The 21,214-nt window shown below is 35.6% G+C and overlaps 1 protein-coding gene across 10 annotated transcripts in view; it reads left to right on the plus strand.

Annotated features, from left to right (window-relative positions):
* Relch (RAB11 binding and LisH domain, coiled-coil and HEAT repeat containing) overlaps positions 1 to 21,214 on the plus strand; it is an 89,403-nt gene that overhangs the window by 31,468 nt on the left and 36,721 nt on the right. For 6 of the 10 annotated variants that reach the window (XR_015047570.1, XM_029483563.2, XM_029483566.1 and 3 more), the window contains 4 exons: positions 132 to 155; positions 7,807 to 7,919; positions 16,910 to 17,000; positions 19,853 to 19,924. Coding sequence is in view for 9 of the 10 variants with exons in the window: in XM_029483563.2 (XP_029339423.1) it covers positions 132 to 155; positions 7,807 to 7,919; positions 16,910 to 17,000; positions 19,853 to 19,924 (300 nt within the window). In the remaining variant the exon portion in view is untranslated. The remainder of the gene's footprint in view (positions 1 to 131; positions 156 to 7,806; positions 7,920 to 16,909; positions 17,001 to 19,852; positions 19,925 to 21,214) is intronic. The other 4 variants (XM_021158988.3, XM_021158994.3, XM_021159003.3 and 1 more) reach the window with 1 other exon arrangement.

A 21,214-nucleotide genomic window follows, 5' to 3' on the forward strand; every position in this document is an offset into this window, starting at 1 on the left:
CACATAGAAGTGTTTTCATCCCAGTAGTCCCATCATGTGGTCATTTTGAAGTTTAGTGTTATATTTTTATTTTGTTAAGTCTGTTACTTGCAATCATATTCTTACTTTTGTGCATGCATCTCTGCTCCTAGAGAATGGTTTTACACCTCTGTCAGGTGAGTTCAGTAAACCTGCATGGTATTTATTCATGTTTTCCAACTTTGCTTAAAGCATTTTTATTAGCTTCTGCAATGCTATTACTGTAGGTCCATTTACATGTCATGAATGTAGTCATTTTCACTTTACCAAATACTAATTGATTTTTTTTGTTCTTTTGATGTCTTTGATATGTCTACAAAAGTTGACACTCACTGAAAATTAACAAAGACTAGTAACTAATAATAGAACTTTTCTCTACATGCATTTATGACTGCCTGTTACAAATATTAGTTTTATTATATGTGCTTGACAATAAATTATCTTATAATAATAGGGTAGTGGTAATAGTAATTATGATAACCTTCTAAGATTCCTTTTAAAGGTTTTTTTGTATTTACATTCTTAACAGATGCTTTAAATATCCTGGATATAACTGCAAGTACATTTTAGTACATGTGACCTAGACCATGAGCCCAGAACATGTTAGGAAGTTATCTTTATAGTTATAAATTATTATTACATATATGTATGTGTGTGTGTGTATATACATATATATATATACATATGTATGTATATATACATATATACACACAGTAAAGATTAAAATGTTTTGGTCATTATGGTGTTAATGTTTACCACTGATTTTACGCTTAATCATGGGACCTACAGTATGATAGGTACATAATGCATTGGCAAAACCCATTTAGAGCTGACCTTAGTTAATCTGTTTAAGCAAAAGAAATTTGTACTGATCCTCAAGAAAGGATATTTAGGGCTTTGAAAGTTTGTATTCCTATAGGTATTTTTAAGTTTTAAATAAATTGAAACTTTTTGCTCGGGGCTGTGTTTTTATCTAGTTTAAGGTGATTAAAGATAATACTATATATGGAGGGTTTCTAGATCTTGAAGGATCAGTTTCCAATTTCAGATTGTTCTGCAGTTCTGCCTGGCAGGGTGGTGTTTGAGCTTTCCCCTTCTCGGCTGTAACATCGTCTGTGTTATGAATTACTATTTGCATCCCACTTGTCCTTCCTCAGTAGTCTTTAAATGTTACCAAACCTGATTCTTTTAAGATCAGTTTTGCCTATTTTATTTCCCTATTAATTATAAAACACTTCTATAACTAAAATCTGATTGTACTGCATGAAATATTTATAGATATGCATCATCATCAATAATCAGATACTGTGTGTGTGTGTATGCACATGTGTTTGTGTGTGTTCGTTTGTGTGTACATGTATACTTGTTTGGCTAATTTTAAAAAAGTTTTTTATGTTTGAAAACTATTGAATGTTCTTGTAGAAGAACATTCCTTCTACAAGAAGAAAGACCTGATCTTTTTCTCTATATAATTATTTTTATCTTATTTCATTTAATTGAAATTGTAGCTTCTCAAAATTAAGTTAACAAATAGTAAAGTGTGTATCAGCTTGGCTTAAAACAAATCCCTGGGTTTAGAAGGACAAAATCTTAGAGCACCCCAAGGCTCTAGGTTAAGTCTCTAGTACCATGAGAGGGAAAAGAAAGGCAAAACTTGTTTTAGTATATCCTTGACATTGAATTCATTTTTATATTTCACATGTTTTAAGTCTATATTTTTAAAGAACTCTTATGATTAAAAGATTGGTATTTGGAGCTTATTTTCCAAATTGTGTGTCCTTTTTTTTTTTAGCATAAGCAAAGTTTAAAAGTTTAGTCAACTATTGGTCATAATAATATTTTGATTATATTACATTACATTAGAAACAGGGTGTAAGACTTGTAAGCAATATATTAATGTGAATTAACTTTTTTTAAGTAACAAAAGGTAAACAACATACACCCTTTTTCCTCGTTTGCATTATAATTTTACTAACTTATAATATTTTTCCAAGTCCTTTGATTTTGTTTTGTTTTGTTTTTCAAGACAGGGTTTCTCTGTGTAGCCCTGGCTATCTGGGAACTTACTCTATAGACCAGGCTGGCCTTGAACTCAGAAAACCGCCTGCCTCTGCCTCCCAAGTGCTAAGATTAAAGGCATGCGCCAGCACTGCTCGGCTTCTTTTGATCATTTTTAACTAGACTGTCTTCATATGTTTTTGTATTAACCGTATAGGTCTTCATCTATTCTGGATATGAAATCCTTATCACATATCATTTTATAGTCTAACCTCTTATATGAAGAATATTGAGCTGACATATGTTCAAGAGAAAAAGTTTTGCCTGTTGAAGGTCTTTGCTACTGCTGTTGACAATCAGCTGACTATAGATTGTTTAGGTCTAGAGTCGTGTGTGTGTGTGTGTGTGTGTGTGTGTGTGTGTGTGTGTGTGTGTGTGACTACCTGTCTTTAAGCCACTCCCACGGTGTTTTGATTACTCAAGTTTTTAGTAAGTTTAAATAATTAGGACATCTAAGTCTTCCAGTTTTACCCGTTTCAATATCACTTGGTTATTTGGGGACCCTTGCATTCATATAGTTTAATGCTTAGCTTCCTTTTCTGTAAAAACAGGTCATGAGGATTTTGAAAGAAATTACACTGAATCTGGAACTCACTCTGTAGACCAAGTTGACCTCGAACTCAGAGATCCACCTGCCTTTTGCCTCCCAAGTAGTGGGATTAAAGGCTTGCTGCACCACTGCTCAGCTTGTGTCATGGCTTTCATTTCTTCATCAGTACTATAACTTCTTTGATTACATTTCTCCTTAGAATTTACTCTTTTGGTTGGTGTTACAAATGGAAATTTTATATTACATTTCTTTTTAGATTATTTATTGCTAATATATAGAAATTTGACAGACATATTTGCATTCATTTATAATATCTTGTAACTTTATATGAATTTGTTTTCATTGTTAATAGTTTTTTATGAGTTCTGTATTGTCTTCTGAATGTAGAACCACAGAATCTTCCGAGATAATTTTGGAAACTTAAGTACCCTTCATTTATTCCTGTGTTTTCAATACTCTGTAGGATTAGGAATAAATTTTGAATGGTAGTCATTTTAGGAAGCAGATATACCTTTGTGACTGATCTTGTGTGCGCAGAGATGCTCTCAGGCTTTTTGGCCTCTAAGTATTATGTTAGTGTGAAATTTTATTTTAATGCCCATTACCATATTGAGGGAATTTTCTTCTGAGTTTTTTTTTTTTCAAGCTAGAAAAACATTAAGTTTGGTCATGTGCTTTTTTCATATGTATTGATGTGATATTGATTTTTTCTATTTGTTATGTATTTGTTGTATATTGGTTTTATGTTCATTCTTGACTTGCTAGAGTATAGCCCTTTGTGGTTTATAAATCTTTTTAATGTACTTTTGATTAGACATGAGTATTTTGTTGAACATTTTTATACTTGTATTATTAAGAAATACTGATCTATAGTTCTCTAGTGCTCTACTGTTGTTTTCTTTTACTTTGAGTAGCTGGCCAGGTATATCTTCATAGAATGTGCTGGGGACTACTTACTGCTCTTCTCTCCCTCACCCCTAGATGAGTTAGTTTAAGTAGGATAGATGCTGAAAGGTCTCTGATGCTGGATCTTCTTAGTTTGGGAACTTTTGGTTACTTTTTGAAACTCCCTACTGTATCATGACCCTCTCCACAATATTTAAACATTCATTTTGTTTTTGATCCTTTTTATATGCCTATCCCCTTCTTATCTAGTACAAGTGCACACTATTTTTTCAAACTTTAAAGAGTGAGGCTAGAGAAATAGCTAAACAGCTTAAGAGTACTTGCTGCTCTTTCCCACACTCTGTGTTCCCAGCACCCACATAAGGTGGTTCACAGCCATCTGAAACTCCAGCTCCAGGGAATTCACCTCCAGGCGTCTGGGTATACACACACACACACACTCCTAATATGTTCATCAGAAGTTTAAAAAAAAGTTGTTTTGATCTTTAAAAAAATATTTAAGGTTTTTGTTTCTTTGAAGTATGAATACAGGATTGGAAAGATGGCTTATAAGGGAATAATGCTATTTCCCTTATAAGCCTGACAACCTAATTTATGGTGCCTAGAACCAATTTAAAAACCAGACTTAGATCTGGTGGTCCTGGCTCATGCCTTTAATCCCAGCAGCACTCAGGAAGCAGAAGCAGGCAGATCTCTGCATTCAAGGTCAGCCTGGTCTACAGACTTACTTCTAGGACAGCCAGGGCTATACAGAGAAACCTTCTCTCTGACTTCATGTGGTGGTGGTGGGGGGGGGGTGCTATAGAACATATGACTATAATCTCATGCCTATGGAGAGATAAGAAGTAAAGACAGGAAAATCACCAGAAACTTATGGCTGCCTACAACAGTGAATGAGACCCTGTCGCATGGGTGATGACTAATATCCGAAGTTGTCCTCTGGCTTCCACACTTGTGCTAGGGCAAGTCACAGACATACATTCTCTCTCTCTCTCTCTCTCTCTCTCTCTCTCTCTCTCTCTCTCTCTAGTCACAGACATACATTCTCTCTCTCTCTCTCTCTCTCTCTCTCTCTCTCACACACACACACACACACACACAGACAGACAGACAGAGAAATTAAGTGGAACGTTATTACCTCCTTTGCTTTAAGAAATTTAGCTGTCTTTTTTTTTTTAGATAAAGCAGTCAGAATTACAATGAAAGTTTTTAAAAGGTAGAATTCTTGAATTAGAATGATGATGGAAAAAGAGAATACTGATCCAGTTTGTGAGTGATATGTTTGTGCTTCAGAGACTTGGAGGGGAATTCACAGTAAATGTGAAAAGAGCACAGAGGGCATGTGTTTATAGAATTCAGTATTTCAAGAATAGTGTAAGTAGAAGGTGGGAATAAATAACTGGCAGAATTGGGATTAGTTGAGGCCAGCCCTGCTTAGCAGGTAAAATTATAGGGGTGTTCTGTGCAATTTCTGTTAACAGACATCTCAGTGTTTTTATCAACACAGTGTCTGAGGAAGAAACTATCTGGCATACCTTCTTTGCTGAGTTGTACATGTCACTGCCATTAATTAATGTATCAAACTGTACACAGTTAGCATGGTGCAGAGCATCAACCAAAATTTGTTGGCAGTGATTTCTCATATGTTGCAAATTTCACTAACAAAAAAATTAAGTTAAATAGAAATTATTAACAGTTATCATTTTAACAAACAAAAAGTAGGTTGGTTTGTTGGTTTTGTTTTGTTTTAGCAAATCCCAGAATCTTAATTGTTAGAATAATGGGACCCAAACTTCACTGATTTGCTTTTCATGATTCAATTTGGATAATTTGGTCATGGCTGCTATGCTGAGAAGCGTTTTGAGACCACCTTTACTCTGAGATCAATGTATCCACAGTGGATACATTGAAAATGTATGTATAAAACACTTGTTATTAATTCAAATTCCTGCCTGCTTCACTTGAAGAAACTGAAAGAAATGTTGGCCTTTCCTTAGTATAGAAACAGTGGTTGGCTTATCCTTAGCTATTACAGTTAAAAGATTTTCTATAACAAATGAGGAACTTCCTCTGTGGTTAAGAATATTAAGCCTCATGATAAAGGAAACAGGGAACAAGTGTTGTAAAGCATAAACAAGAAAAAGCATGGCGTTTTATGCTACATCTTTTAAGGTTTTTTTTTAAGACCAAAGATTATACTCCTTGTTTTAAATTCTATTTCAGTCTTTACAAGTATGCCAAGTAGCTTTCCTTCATTTCATAATTCTAAAGTTACAGATTAAGAAAAGAATAATATTATGAAAAAACACGTAGAAATAGAAAGCAAGAAAGATAAGGGGTTCAAGAAAACTGTTAGGGAGCAAAAGATCAGGCCCAACAGGAAGTCCAGATCAAACCTTGGAGTCTGTTTTGGTTTCATAAGTCAATTCTTCTCAGTGCTTCTGGGAGAATTTCTGACATATGGTTCTACTCTTAGTAGGGTGCCCTGATGTTGAAACTTGGAACTTTTCTCATTGGATGCATTGACTCAGTAGGCTGAATAGAATCAGCTAAGATTGAAATACTTCTTGGTGTTAATGATCTTCTTCCCTTGTGTCACTGAATCTCCAAGTCAAATTAAATATTTATTTTATGAGAGTTTTCCAATAAAATAATTAATCTATCAAGCATCATTTAACATCTAATGAAGTCACACAGGACTTATATATATCTTCTTCCCTTGTGTCACTGAATCTCCAAGTCAAATTAAATATTTATTTTATGAGAGTTTTCCAATAAAATAATTAATCTATCAAGCATCATTTAACATCTAATGAAGTCACACAGGACTTATATATTCTGTCTTCCATTCTCAGTGCAGACCATCTTTATTATAATTTCTGTCACTTTTCAGTTGCTGTTTTGTCTTAACAGCCACATGGGCTACTAAATATGATGATATAAATAACAGAATAAGTACTTTAGACTTTTTACTCCTTATGTTTTATTTGTTGTCCCTCCTATCTAGATTTTATAGCTTCAAATTTAAATTTTATATTAGTTAATTAAAATTTAATATGAAATATTAAAAACCTTGAAAAATAATAGAAAAGAACTTTTAGTTATACATTTGCAATCCCAACTCTAAAAATTGTGTCATCTACTCCTAAGGAAGCAATTTCATACTTAAGACATGCTTCTCTTACAGTGTGTTAGCATTATTTTCTTTGCCAATAAGCTGTTATATGTTCACTTCTTAGTTTAATTTTGCTGACACCTTAGGGCAGGTATTTAGGTAAATGGGAGAGAGAATCTTCCCTCCATATCACAATATGTTGTAGTAACTTCTTTAAAATGCTTGTATTTTGGAATATTTCTCTCTAAAAATTTCTTTTCACTTTTTAGCTCCCCCCACCCCCATGAGACTTCAAAATCCACTCAATTGAGAAGCAGAATATATTCAGGGTTCAGAATGTTGTCTAAGTGAAAATATGGAACAACTTTAATTTCATACATTTCTATGAAAAGGAAAGTTGACAGATACTTTCCTAAAAATGTTTATGTTACTTCTGCATGATGAATGTGTAATGAAATATAGTTTAATGTCAACTATCTCTAAAATACCCACTGATCTGCACCAATAGCCCAGAAATGGTCTCTTTAGGCAATTGATTAAATGTGATAGGTACAAAATATTAAGTAATATATACTCTTAAGAGATGCATGTTGTAGTATAGAAAGGAATTTTTGTTATATTGTTTGGGAAAAGTTTTTATTAGTTTGATTTTTGTTTTCCTGTGTTTGTTTTTTTGACATGGGATTTTATTGTTGTTGTTGGGGGTCAGGGTCTTATGTGGTGTTGAGTGGAGGTCAGGGTCTTACACATACAAGCTAAGTAAGAACCTATCACTGAGGTGACTGTCTAGTCATAGGAAAAAGTTTTGTTTTGTTGGTTTCTCTTTTTTAACTTTTGAAGTTTTAAGATAGTGAATCTCTTTGTAAGAAATTTAAGACACTTTCAGAATTAAGGTTATATCAGTTTGTCACATGGTGGGTTGTTAATTTACTTAAAAAACCTAGTGGAACATTGGACAATAAGAAAATAAGGTTATATGAATCTTAAGTAACTTTTATTACACTGTAATTTATCCTACTGTATAACTAACATATACATATTTCTAATGATACTCTTGATTTTTGAGGTTTAAAGTTCATTTTAAGAATATTCGAAAGAAAAAATAGAATATACTGGAATGTAATTTTATTTTGAATTTTCTACCCTCATATTTCTTTAGGAGTTGATTCCTCTCATATTGTGTACAGCATGCCTACACCCTGAACCTAAAGAAAGAGACCAGCTCCTCCATATCCTCTTCAACCTGATCAAGAGGCCAGACGATGAGCAAAGGTGGGTATACTTACTGCTTTGGGGATACAAAATGCAATGCTGACATAATGTTAGTTCCTAAATGAGCACCATATTTGATGATTTCATCTCCAGGCCTTTTCCCTTCCCAGTATCAATTTCAGTGTGCTAGAGTTCTCCTGTTGCATTGTGCAGATGACTTCAGTAGTGCTGTCATCCAGTTGGCTATCCTCCTCACCTCTTTTTTGAAAAGGAGCCTGTAATTTGCCCCAACAAATAGACAGATAATAAGGAAAATTAAGCCTCTGGAAATAAATAAGTTCATGAAGTAGAAATAGTTATGAAAAGTATGTACAAATCCTATTGAGAGCCCTATTACTATAATTACTGAGAACCAAGTCTTTACAAAGTGAATCTCTGCCTTGTTCTTGAACTGTTAATTTCTCATGGTCTCTAGATACATGTATGTACTGAAGGATATCACCACAATTATCTTATATTCTGATCTGGAAATTCTGTTAATTAGAATCTATTTTTTTTTTCTTTTCTACGGAGACGTGTTGGGTTATAGCTGAGACTTCATTATAAAGGATACAGAACAAGCAGTTTAAACCATGATAGTAATTCTCCCATGTAGCTCTTTGTTTTACCAGAAAGTACAAGAAGCTGTAGTTAGGTGACATGGAGAAAATTGATCGCACTCAGTGATCACCCAAGCATTCTAATATCCTTAGATACGAACCTAGCAACATGTGTTCTCAGTTCTGGTTTTGATGAGGGAGAAGACCTATAAAAACAAGTGGTAAAATCTTGGTAGGTTCTAAGCTACTTCTTCAGATTTTTCTTTTTGTTTATTTTTTTGTTTAAATCCTCCAACGGAAAGTAAGTTTCTTTAGATTTGTTTGGTTTTAATCTTAAGAGAGATTTTCTGGTTCAAGGTGGCAAGAGGTTGGAATTTCAAAATATGTCTTTCATTTGGAATTTTCTATGAAGATAAACTGCTTGGGGGTAGGGAGTAAAGTATAAGCAGTAAGTATTTGTGAGAAAGATGTACTTGGGAAATAGATGTCCCTAAATGAAGCTAGATTAGGCAAACCACTGTATGACCCTTCAAAGAGAGGATGAGCAGCCTTTTGAGTGTGTAGAAGGCACTGAGTCAGACAACCATTATTTGTGTAAGGAAACTGGTTGCTTCTGCCCTCCTCTCATCTGCAGTCCAAGATCCTTGCCAGTAACAAGAGCTAGACAGAAAGAAAGGAGTAAGTGGCATAATTTTGATGAAATTATGTGGTCTTTGGTAAAATCCTATAAGCCTATAAGAAAGTCCAGAAATCACTCAAGAAAGTACACAACTAACTTTATTTGAATGAATTTGCAAGCCATCTCAAATGTTTTTAATAAGTTCTCATTGTGAAGAAAATAAGTACTGAGACAGAAATGCTAGCTATCACATGACTAATCCCATACTCAGGAGACAGAGGCATGTGGTTTCATTAGTTTGGGGACAACCTGATCTACATAGTGAGTCCCATCAGGATTTTATAGAGAGACTGTGTCTCAAAATGAGAAAAAAGAAAACCAAGTGCTAAAAAAAAAGGGAAAGGCAATCCTAGATTCAGTATAGCACATAACATTATTTCCTATGCCTAAACTATCTCAGGAGAAAGCTATTGTATAGCCTCTTCCTTCCTCTCAAAGTAAGTCAAACAAAGTTAGAATACTTTCTTCTTAAAAAAACAGAATTAACATGAACACCCATAAAAATTTCACTATACTGTGAGCATGGCAGTGATCCTGAAAATTCACAATATATGTGAGCATAGTATAATGAGAGATGCATCTATGAAATGTCAGTGAAATTAATCCTTTATCAAGTATACTATAGTGAGATAGATAAATGTGTGAAAATGTCATAATGAAACCAATCCTTTTGTCTAACTACACAGTTAATAATTAAGTCATAATGAAACCCACAATAACAGTGTACCTTGAAAAAATTTATTATAGAAATATTTATAAACATTATTTGGTATTGTTAATTTAAATTATTTTATTTACATTAATAAATTATTTAATTTAATTAATATGAGAAACCTTTTTCTCTTTCTATTCATACTCCTTGCTTTAAGAGGGTGCTCTCGCCCCCACCAGGCCCTCCCCTTCCCTGGTGCCTCAATCCTCAAGGATTAAGCGCAAGCCAGACCAGGTAGACCTCGACTACATATGTGCCTGGGGCCTTGGACCAGTCCGTGTATGCTCCTGGTTGGTGGCTCAGTATCTGGGAGCTCTCAGGGGGTCTGGTTAGTTGAGACTGCTGGTCTTCCTATGGGGTCACTCTCCCTTTCTGCTTCTTCACTCCTTCCCTTAATTCAACTGTAGTGGAAGGATTCAGTCCAATGGTTGGGCATTACATGTCTGCTTCTGTCTCAGTCAGCTGCTGGTAGGGCCTCTCAGGATAGCCATGCCAGACTCTAGTCTTTAAACACATCATAGAATAGTAGTATCAGGCCTTGGTGTTGCCCCACCCCACCCTACCCCATGAGATGGATCACAAGTTGGGCCAGTCTTTGGACCCCCTTTCTTTAGTCTCTTCTCCAGTTTTGTCCCTGAAGCTCTTTTAGACAAGAATAATTCTGGATCATGGATTTTGACTGTGGGTTAGTAACCCTGTCCTCTACTTGAGGCCCTGTCTATCTACTAGAGGTGAACTCTTGAGTTCCCTTTCCCCAATGTTGGGCATTATGGCTAAGGTCCCCAATGAGTCCTGAGAGTGTCTCACCTTCTGGGTCTCTAGTATTCTCTAGAGGGTCACCCCACCTCCCACTTCCCAAGGCTGCTTATTTCCATTTATTCTCTTGGCTCTATGGACTTCTCTCTTGTCCCCTTCACCCCCATATGTAATCCTCTTCCCCTTTTCCCTTCCCCTTTCCCTCCCCTTTCCCCTCTCCCTCTCGGGTCCCTCCCTCCTTCCTTCTCCCACGATTATTTCTTTCCCCTTCTAAGTAGGGTTGAAACCTCCTCACTTGGGCATTTCTGCTTGTTATACTTCTTATGGTCTGTAGATATTCTGTACTTTTTGGCTAATATCTACTTATTAGTAAGTATATACCATGCATGTTCTTTTAGGTCTGAGTTATCAGGGTGATATTTTCTAGTACCATCCATTTGCCTGCAAAAATCATGATGTCCTCATTTTTAATAGCTGAATATTTCATTATATAAATGAACCACATTTTCTGTATCCATTCTATGGTTGAAGGATATCTGTGTTGTTTCCAGCTTCTGGCTATTACAAATAAGACTGCTATGAACATGGTAGAGCACATGTCCTTGTGGTTATGGTGATGAATCTTTTGGGTATTTGCCCAAGAGTGGTATAGCTAGGTCTTCAGGTAGAACTGTTTCTAATTTTCTGAGGAACTGCCAAATTGATTTCCAAAGTGGTTGTACCAGCTTGCAATCCTACCAGCAGCGGAGTTTTCCTCTTTCTCCACATCCTTGCCAGCATCTGCTGTCACCTGAGGTTTGGTGTGAGATGGAATCTCAGGGTAGTTTTAATTTACATTTCCTTAATGACTAAGGACTTTAGGTGCTTTTCAGCCATTTGAGATTCCTCTGTTGTGAATTCTCTGTTTAGTTCTATATCTCATTGTTTTTGATTGGGTTGTTTGGTTTTTTTGGAGTTTACCTTCTTGAGTTTTTTATATTTTTTGGATATTAGTCCTCTATCAGATGTAAGGTTAGTAAACTTTTTTTTTCCCAATCTGTGGGTTGCCAATTATTCCTATTGACAGTATTTTTTGCCTTACAGAAGCTTTTCAGTTTCATGAGGTCCTATTTATCAATTGTTGATCTTAGAATGAGAGCTATTGGAGTTCTGTTCTGGAAATTAACCCCTGTGCCAATGAGTTCGAACCTCTTTCCCACTTTCTCTTCTATTAGATTCAGTGTATCTGGTTTTATGTTAAGTGCCTTGATGCACTTGGACTTGAGCTCTTTGTAAGGTAATAAATATGGATCTATTTTCATTTTTCTACATACAGACTGCCAGTTAGACCAGCACCATTTATTAAATATGCGGGTTTTTTCCCACTGTATGGTTTTGGCAAAAAATCAAGTGTCAAAGTTCAAGTGTCCATAGGTATATAGGTTTACTTCTGGGTCTTTGAATCCATAAACCAGAAAGGAACCCAAAGAAATCAAGTCTTAGAAAGAAAAGTTTAGAATAACAAAATAGCAGACAGAGTAAAATATGCAAGTTTTTCAAATTTTAGTAATACTCTGCAATAGATTTAATACTACTGAAAACTGAGCATATGTTGTGAATGATAAAATCTCAGTAAACCACTGTGTTGCCTGGCCTCTTGGAGGACTGAAGAGTTGTTTGCTCAGACGTCTGTTTCTAACAATTTGTATGAACTCTTCAGTAGTAGTTCATAATTTATAGTGGTGGACAGAATGTAAGTGTAGAGTTCCTCTTAATATGATTATGTAAAATATCTTGAAAGGCATCAGAGCCTTTCTAAATGGCATGAGTTTGTTTTATCAGCCGCTTGATAACCAAGTGGCACATTTACTATTTCACTCAGTATAAGTTTACAGACGTTCATATAATAACCCAGCAATTCCTCTGGAAATGTCACTATAATTTAAACATTCCTATTATAATCACTTTTCACAAACTTAGCCATTTATTTATCTATCCATCCTTCTTTTACTCAACACACACACACACAAATAGGTTATAACCTCTGAAAGTTGGTTTCAGGCAACTTCTTGGTGGTGAAATCCAGTTTCACTTTCATTATAAAAGGCTTTGAACTCTGAATTATGTACAGGTGAATAAAGGAACCATTACTCGGTGTATTGAATAAACAGGGAATCTCTGCAGTATTCTCATTCTTATTCCAGTGACCCCTTTTGAGTTTGTACACTTAGAAATTAGTTACCTGAGGGCATCTAATTTATATTATCTTTTTGCTTTTCTTTTTCATGCTTGATTTCTCTTAGGAATTTCCATTTTTCCCACATAGATGAACATGCTATAACCATGGCTTCATTACGATTAGTCTTTATAAAAATAATACATGAATATTTGATAAACTGATTTATCCTTAAACCAGGTGCTGTGAGAGGAGTACAGTGTTTAGGCCACAATCAATAGATAAGAAACAAATAGAAATTTATTTTCTTCTAAAGCAGTGGTTCTCAACCTTCCTATTGCTACATGTGACCCTTTAATACTGTTCCTCATGTTGTGGTAACACCCGACCATGAAACAATTTTCGGTGCTACTTCATAACTTTAAATTTGCTACTGTTAAAATAAGTTATATTGTAAATATCTGACACATAAGATATCTCATGTGTTCCTTGTAAAAGGGTAGGTTGACCACAAAGGGGTCACAACCCACAGGTTGACAACCACTGATCTAAATGGTGATTTGATTGCTAGTCATACATAGAAAATGTATGCCCCAAAAATAGAAGCTAAAAAAAAAGCTCACATTTCCAATTGTAGGAGAAGACCTGCATTGTTCTTATAACAAAATTTGGCTCTTTGTCAGAATCTAACAAAATTTAGCATCTTTACCTTTCCTGATCTTCTCAAGATTATTGAGAACAGAAGGCATTTTGTTGTCAGAGTCCCTGAGGAAGCGCAGGAGCAAGTTCTCTGGCTATAGTAGTTCTGAAACTTTATTGCCCATCACAAACATACTTGAGTGACATGACCCTATGTAGGTTCCTCAGGATCACACCAGTTTCTGAGGGAATCAGGTCTGTTCTTTCAACATCCATCAGGTGAAAACTCTGCAGAGTGGATGGGGCAGAACTTCTGGAACAAGTCCTTCCGGGAGCATTCATGTAGTCCGTGATGGAGGCAGACGGGAACAGATAGTGTAGACTTGCCATTGGACAGCACCCTGCACACAGGAACTTAAGTGTGTTGTCTACCTCAAGAAGTGAAGTGTTGGAGCACTAAGGAAAGCTGCAAGGGTAGCCTGAAGAAAGCAGCCTGGCAGTAGAGAGAGAAGAACCAGAAGATAAAATAATGTGCTGGGATGTTTTTCTCTTGCAATCTTTACCTTAATAATAAAGGCGATTTTGCTTTTATTTTGTAAAACAGAGTTGTGCTTCCTAAGTATTTATCTAATTTTACAGCTGCTTTTTTTTTTCGGAACATCTTCTAATGATTCGTTTATATAAAAGTCATAAACAAATGAGTCCTGAGACATAAAGCTGGGAAATTAAAATAGAAAGAACTCTAAAGTTATGACCACGCAACCTAATATATCCTGAAATTTATACTATGCATCTCTCATTCTCATAGACTCTACCCAAGAGCAAAGTGGAGTGATGCATCCTCAAGACACAGCCAAAGTTAGGTGACATTGGCAGCCAGCACGCTCACTAAACAAGTAGGGATGAGGGGATTAGATCACTGTGAAAATACTATTCAGTTTCAATGTTTTCTAAGGACAATTTGGTGATAATATACAGGAAAGTGCATATCTCATTTTCTTCTTTAAAAAATGTGTCTTTCCCTGTCTTAGTAACAGAGTAATAAATAAAATACCTTCTTTGAATTTGCATTCTAAGTTTTTGAGGCAAAACTTAAACATAACTGCTGCCACCTGGTGGCAGGAATAAAGTATCCATGTCTACTGTGTTTTATCCTACAGAAAGACAACTTTTTACTTTTAAAAAGAATAATAACAATAATCAATATTATTATATAAATGAAAAGTGGACATAAATATTTGTTAGCATTTGTTTGATAGGTAACCACTTGTTATTTTTCTTTAGTTAGTTAATCTCAGACTTCTTTAACAGTAGCCCAGTAAAACTTGATTTACACTCCATGATGGTTCTTTTTTCAGTTCTTTGATAATAACCATAAATAATATCAGATTTCTAACTAAATCATTTGATAATCAGTTTTATTTTTTACTGTAGAGCCTACATCCAGGGCTATTAATAAGGTGTTGGGCATCTGACCTTTTCTATTTTGAACTGCTTTTCAGAGTTATCACTTTTTCCTATTGATGCTTCATGATATCATGATTTCAACCTCTGTACATATATCTCATGAAGAAATATTTTAAATGCTTAAAATTTGTGTGCCAATGAATATGACCACTGTCTGGAGGTGCGTGTAGGTTCGCCAGAGGGCAACTTGGGTATTTTTCTTAGGCACCAATCCAGCATTTTAATTTTGTTGGCACTAATGATTGATCCCAGAGACTCACGAATGATAGTCAAATGCTCTACTACTAACCTACAGCTCTAGACCTGACCCTTAAAACAGTTCTTTGGGGGCCTAGAGGAGAACAGGCTGGGCTAACGAGCCAGAGAGCACATAGATCTGCCTGCCTCTACCTCCCCTGAACTGGGCTTGCAAGTATACGTAGACTTTTCTGTGTCATTTATGAGAAAATTGAATAACTAATTATCTAACATTTATGGAATACATACATATGTATGTAGTTGGTACAAAAAATAATCAGTTATTCAAAATTTCTCATGAGGAAGCAGATGACAGGATTTCTTGTATTTCCTGTTATTCCCTTTAGTTTACCTGACTTCCTAAGTTGGGGGAATGGAAAAATCAAAAAGAAAAACTGAGAAATTAAAACAGAGGGTGATAAAGACATTATTAACTTGACTAATTGGGAAACAGCAATAAGAATACTTAGAATTGATTTTTTTTCTTGTTTTTTTTTGAGTTCGGTTTGGTTAGAGTTTGTTTTAAAACATGGTCCCACCATGTAGCCCTTACTAGCCTAGAACTTATGTAGGTCAGACTGGCCTCCACTCATAATGATCTGCCTGACTTGCCAAGGATCAGCTTGGGGGGTGGGAGATGTTCTTGAGGAAGGGGTGTTTGGGAGGAGCAAAAGAAATGACTCCCAAGTGGGGTGCAAGCTGACAACCCCATGTTCTCTACTCCTGCTGGCTCTCCAGACAGCTCATCCAGATAAGTCAGCTCTCACAAACCAAACCTAGTCTTTTATTTGCATATCAATTCAATCATCCACTCTAGTTTCCTTTTGATTATCTCATAAGTGAGCATTTTATGACCTTAGCCCCTGGATTCTTAGAAAAGGACTTGTACATTTAAAAAAAAAAAAACATGGCAAATGATTCAGAGATCTGCCTGCCTTTGTAAGCACAAACCGTAAGCTACTGGGTAAAATACTTTTCCCACCACACCTGAGCCTAACCTTGCTCTGTTCCAGACTGACCTTGAACTCAAGAATGTGCCTGCTTTTGTAAGCACAAAGAATAAAGTGGTCGTTTCTTGCTCTGCAACCACCACTACCCAAATCTCTTTTCTCTCCTTCTTTTATATCTTTCTGACATGCTAGCTCATAATGCTGCCACCTCTGACCTTTTAGGTCGGTGAAACCCCTCATATAATTCATATTGCATCTTTATATTTTGCATAATTGAGAAAACCTGTTTATATTTTCAAACTCATAGTTTTAGAGTTCTTTCCCAGTCTTAGGACTGTCCTGAAGGTCACAGCATTTGTTTTTGCTAAGAACATAGATACACTCACTGTTTACTGTTTCTAATTATCATAGAGTCATTAACCTTGGCAGGGGGTATATTTCCCAAAGGAGGAAAATAAATTTATGCACATCATTCTACAAGAACAAGCCATACAGTACATATACAGCAACTATCAGAACATCAGCCCACACACCCTGCTGGCTCTGCTCCAGGGGCAGGAACCATGTCACTTCCATGGCCACCTTTCCTTCAAAGTGCTAGTATTAAAGGTTGTGCCACCATTCCTGGCTACTTAACTCTTTTTTTAAGTTGTGGTCATGGTTTTATTTTATTTTATTTTATTTTATTTTATTGGCTGTCCTGGAACTCACTTTGTAGACCAGACTGGCCTCGAACTCTGAAATCCGCCTGCCTCTGCCTCCCAAGTGCTGGGATCAAAGGTGGGGGCCACCACGCCCAGCATAGTTCTATTTTCTAATGCACACTCAAGGATTTTTTTTCCCTATTATTTTTCAGGCAAATGATACTGACAGGATGTGTGGCTTTTGCACGTCATGTTGGACCAACACGTGTGGAGGCTGAACTTTTACCACAGTGTTGGGAACAGGTAAGTTAACTGTTAGTATTTTGCTCTTATTTTTGAAGGTTTATAATTTCTAAATGCCATGAGAAGATCCATGGAATGTAAATTATGCTACCTTCCATAGCTCGGCACATGGTTTATTTGCACAAAAGAATACTCTGGAATACTCTGCTTCATTCATTCATTCTGCAGATACTTTGAAAACACTAATTCCAGTGCTGGGTACAAGTATAGTAATGAGAATAACAGTGTGAAGAAAGACGGAGGCATCCTAGTGAGGAGATGAAAGTAGACAAAGACATGATGTGCTTTCTTGTGTTGGTATATGGGAAGAAAAGCTAAGTAGAAGAAAGTTGAACATGACAAAATGTGTTGTCCTCCACTTGTAAAGTCCACACAATGTTTGTTTGGTGAGTTTAAGGAAGAGGTAGCAGTGTGTGCTCTCACACAAATGGAGGACATATGCAGTTTGTATATTTAGGTTTATTTTAGATTCATGCAGTATGCAAAGTGTAGACCATTGATATAGCAGGTTTGTATATTTATAATAAAATTCTTTTTCTGGAGTAGTTTTACTTTTATGATGTATACTATTATTCCAGTCCTTCAAAGAACTCTGATTTTGTAGACATAATAAGTCATTAAGCACCTTTAAAAAATACTTTCTCATTATAGAGACAAGCTTATAAAGCCAAATTTACAATATTACAGTCTCTTATTCTTAAGAAAAATATTGGTCACGGATAACTCCAAAAGTTCTAGTCCTAATTTCTTTGGGCATTTATTACTAAAGTAGTAGAGCTATCAGGTTCAGTGTGTAAAGTGAACAGTGTAGTAATACTTACCTCTGACAATGGCAGACACCATCTTTTTATTACAAAGCATGTTAATTTAGGGTATATTTCTAGTTGTTTAAAGTCAAAATTAACTTCGATGCACCATGAAACTTTGAGTTGATAAATCTGTGCAATTATTCACATGTGCATATAAATGTTTTATAATTTTTCTATTTTCCCTTTTTAACTTGCATTTATCAAACTGAGCATAGTGATAAACCCATATAATCCCAGCACTTAGGAGATAGAGACAGGAGAAGTCAAGGCTAGACCCTGTCTCAAAAACCCTAAAAAACTTTTTTTAATTACACCAGTCATGGTGGTACATGTCTATAATCTCAGTACTAGTGAAGCTCACTATCAAAAGATGGTGTGAGTTCTAGGCCAACCAGTGTTACAGAAGTGAATAGAAAGGAAGCCTGGGCTACTTTCTCAAAAGCATCCCAAAAGAGAGTTTTGTTAATTCCAGTGCCACCTAGAGTGTAATTGCTAAATGATTTTGGTGTGTTCATAGAGTATTTATATTCATTTCTGCATTCAGTTTGAAACTTAAAGCCTTTTATTACTCCCAACACAATTGTGCTCCTAGGTTTGCTGTAGCTACTGTAGGTCTCTTAAATCTCCATGTGAATTTTAAGATCTGCTTCTCGTTTCTGCAAAGAAGCCAGCTGGGAGGTTGATTGGTTGGATGAGTTGGGCTGGGTTGGATTGGGTTTGTTTGTCTGTTTGTTGAGGCAGGTTTTCTCTGAGACCCTAGCTGTCCTGGAATTCACTCTGTAGGCCAGGCTGGCCTCTAAACTCAGAGATCGAATTGCCTCTGCCTCCCAAGTACTGAGATTAAAGGTATGTGTCACCACTGCCTGACTTTTAAATTTATTGATTCTACAGATTGATCTGGAAAGGATTTCAATCCTAATCATATAAGTTTCTAATCTGAGTTTAGGGTGACTTTCCACACATCAAAGTCTTTTATAATATCCTACAACAGTGGTTTGTAGTTTTCAGAATGTACGTTTTGTACTTCATTCTTTAAGTACTTTAGTTGTAAACTGAAAGAGAATCTTTTTCCTTTGTTAAGTGCAGAAATACAATTGATTTTGAGTGTGTACTTAAATGAGACACAGTACGCTAGACTGGGAAGGAATGAGATGGAACTTTAAGTACAGCACACTAATGTTAAGACTTTCTCTGCTGTCAGAGCAATTGTGAGTAGATTAAATTTAGCTCCAAGATGTTAATGCATGCATCTTTGCTATAGCTCTTTTGAAATCTTTGTAATTATGAATCAGGACTCTACCTAGCCACTTACCTTTAGTTTGTTGCCCAGTAGGTTTCTATATAATTTCTTTTCTTAATTTTAGGCATCTAAACCATTATTGAATTATATCATCTTTTGATATGGGAATATGAGAACAGATATACTTCTTTTCCAGTGAAAGAAAGATTTATATTCTATGAAGAAAACATATGGGAACAAAACCCAGTATGTGTCTTTTTTGTTGTTGTTGTTATGGTTCAGTGTAGTTAGCACATAGCAAAACTCCACTGTTTTGCATATACAAACAGGAAAGAAGTCTTCTTAAAAAGGAAACATAATTCTCATCTCGCTGGTTAAGTCATGATTAACCTGTTTGCTAGCCCTTTTAGCAGAGAGCAGACTGATGTCTATCACATGCTACAAGCATGAGTTCCAACTAAGACTTGTGCTTCTTTTGCTAAGAGAAGATCTTGCTTCTTCTGATATCCTAAGAAAAGTGTAGTCCTAGGCAAATACTTAATTTCTAGATACATTGCCAATTCTTCATCTTTGATTTTTTTCCTTTTTTTTCTTTAACAGATACCCCTGTGCCTTAATATTTAGGCTGTCCTTGATTCCCTTATTCCTGATCCAGGTATAGCCACACAGGGATTGCCAGAAATGGAAAAGGAAGACAATATATTGTAGTCTTAGCAGGATATATGGTGAAAAGTAATTGCCCTTGGGAGAAGAGAGGGTATGTTGCTTACACTTGACTAATATGCTTGGTTTTTTTACTCCAGATTAATCACAAATATCCAGAAAGACGACTGCTCGTGGCAGAGTCCTGTGGAGCATTGGCACCTTACCTTCCTGTAAGAACTGTTTTCTTTTTCTTTGTTTCTGTTTAGTGTCTTATTATACATTTTAATCCAAATCCTCTTAGACACGCTTTTTAAATATAATAAAGAGATAGGCAAACAAATAAAAAAAGAGGCTTATACTAATGTAATTTTTAAAAATAAGTATATCCTAATTGGTTGTGTGTGCATATAAACATATGTACCTATACTTGTGATTCTGACGGTAGGTTCTGAGAACCCTGGGAAGTTCCTTGTGCTTCTTCCAAAAAAGTACATATGGTGGAACCTATCTTCCTAATAAGGTCTTCTTTTCTCTCATATACTTACACAGACATTGCTGGTACAGAAGCAGTGGTGAGCAGAGTGCTCCTGGATGGCACTAATCAGAGAAGCAGACCTCAAATGTCCTGATAAGGATGTGCTCTTCAGAGCCCACATTCCTAAAACAAACAGCTTCATTAAAAAAATAAATAACCTTGCTTATTTAGTAAAATTATTCATTTTACTAAATTTTAACCCTTGGATATTTGTAATGTTCTATGACACAAATTAAAGTAATAATAGGAAATACTTTGACTGCACACTGAGGTTTGGCAAGGTTTTCAGGAAAAACACTTAGGGCGGTCACTTTTTTCTGGGCCTGTTTTTCTTGGGGGAAAACACATACTGTTGAGCTGAGCTTATTCAGAATGGATATGTGACATTCTCATTTTCGTGACATTTTGAGAATACATATAGACAAATCATTTCCAATGATTAAAAGTGGATCTTAAGTAGGTTCTAGAACTGTGGGAAATTTGTATATACTACAAGAAGCCTATACAAATTAGTAGCCTTTTTTAAGTGATGAACGTTCTGGATTTAAAGAAAATCTATGTTTTTAAATAAACAATATGTATATTATCATAGAGGCATTCAGTCTGAGATGGAGTAATGAAATTTAAGTATCAGAGACTTGTTGTGGAATTTGGTTTGCTTTGAGTTTTGTGAAATACAGTCTCATTGTAAACCCTGGACAGGCTGAAACTTGCTATGTAGAAGATGATCTTGAACTTCTAATCCTCCTGAATCCATCACCCATGTGCTAGGATTACAGGTCTACATAAATACAACCAGCTCATAGTTTTAAATGTTTGCGGTGTTCACTTAAGAAGACCTAATAAAAAGTCAAAACAAAAGCCAGGTCTGTGCTTTTATTCTGTTTTTTATGTATTTTAAAGATTCCAAAACAAGCTTAGGCTTGATTAATTTTATACCTTGAACAAGTTTCAATAACTACAAAGAAGGATATGAACTTGGATA

Source organism: Mus caroli, unplaced genomic scaffold (genome assembly GCF_978045245.1).
Source record: "Mus caroli unplaced genomic scaffold, Mus_caroli_1 scaffold_1, whole genome shotgun sequence".
NCBI lineage: Eukaryota > Metazoa > Chordata > Mammalia > Rodentia > Muridae > Mus > Mus caroli.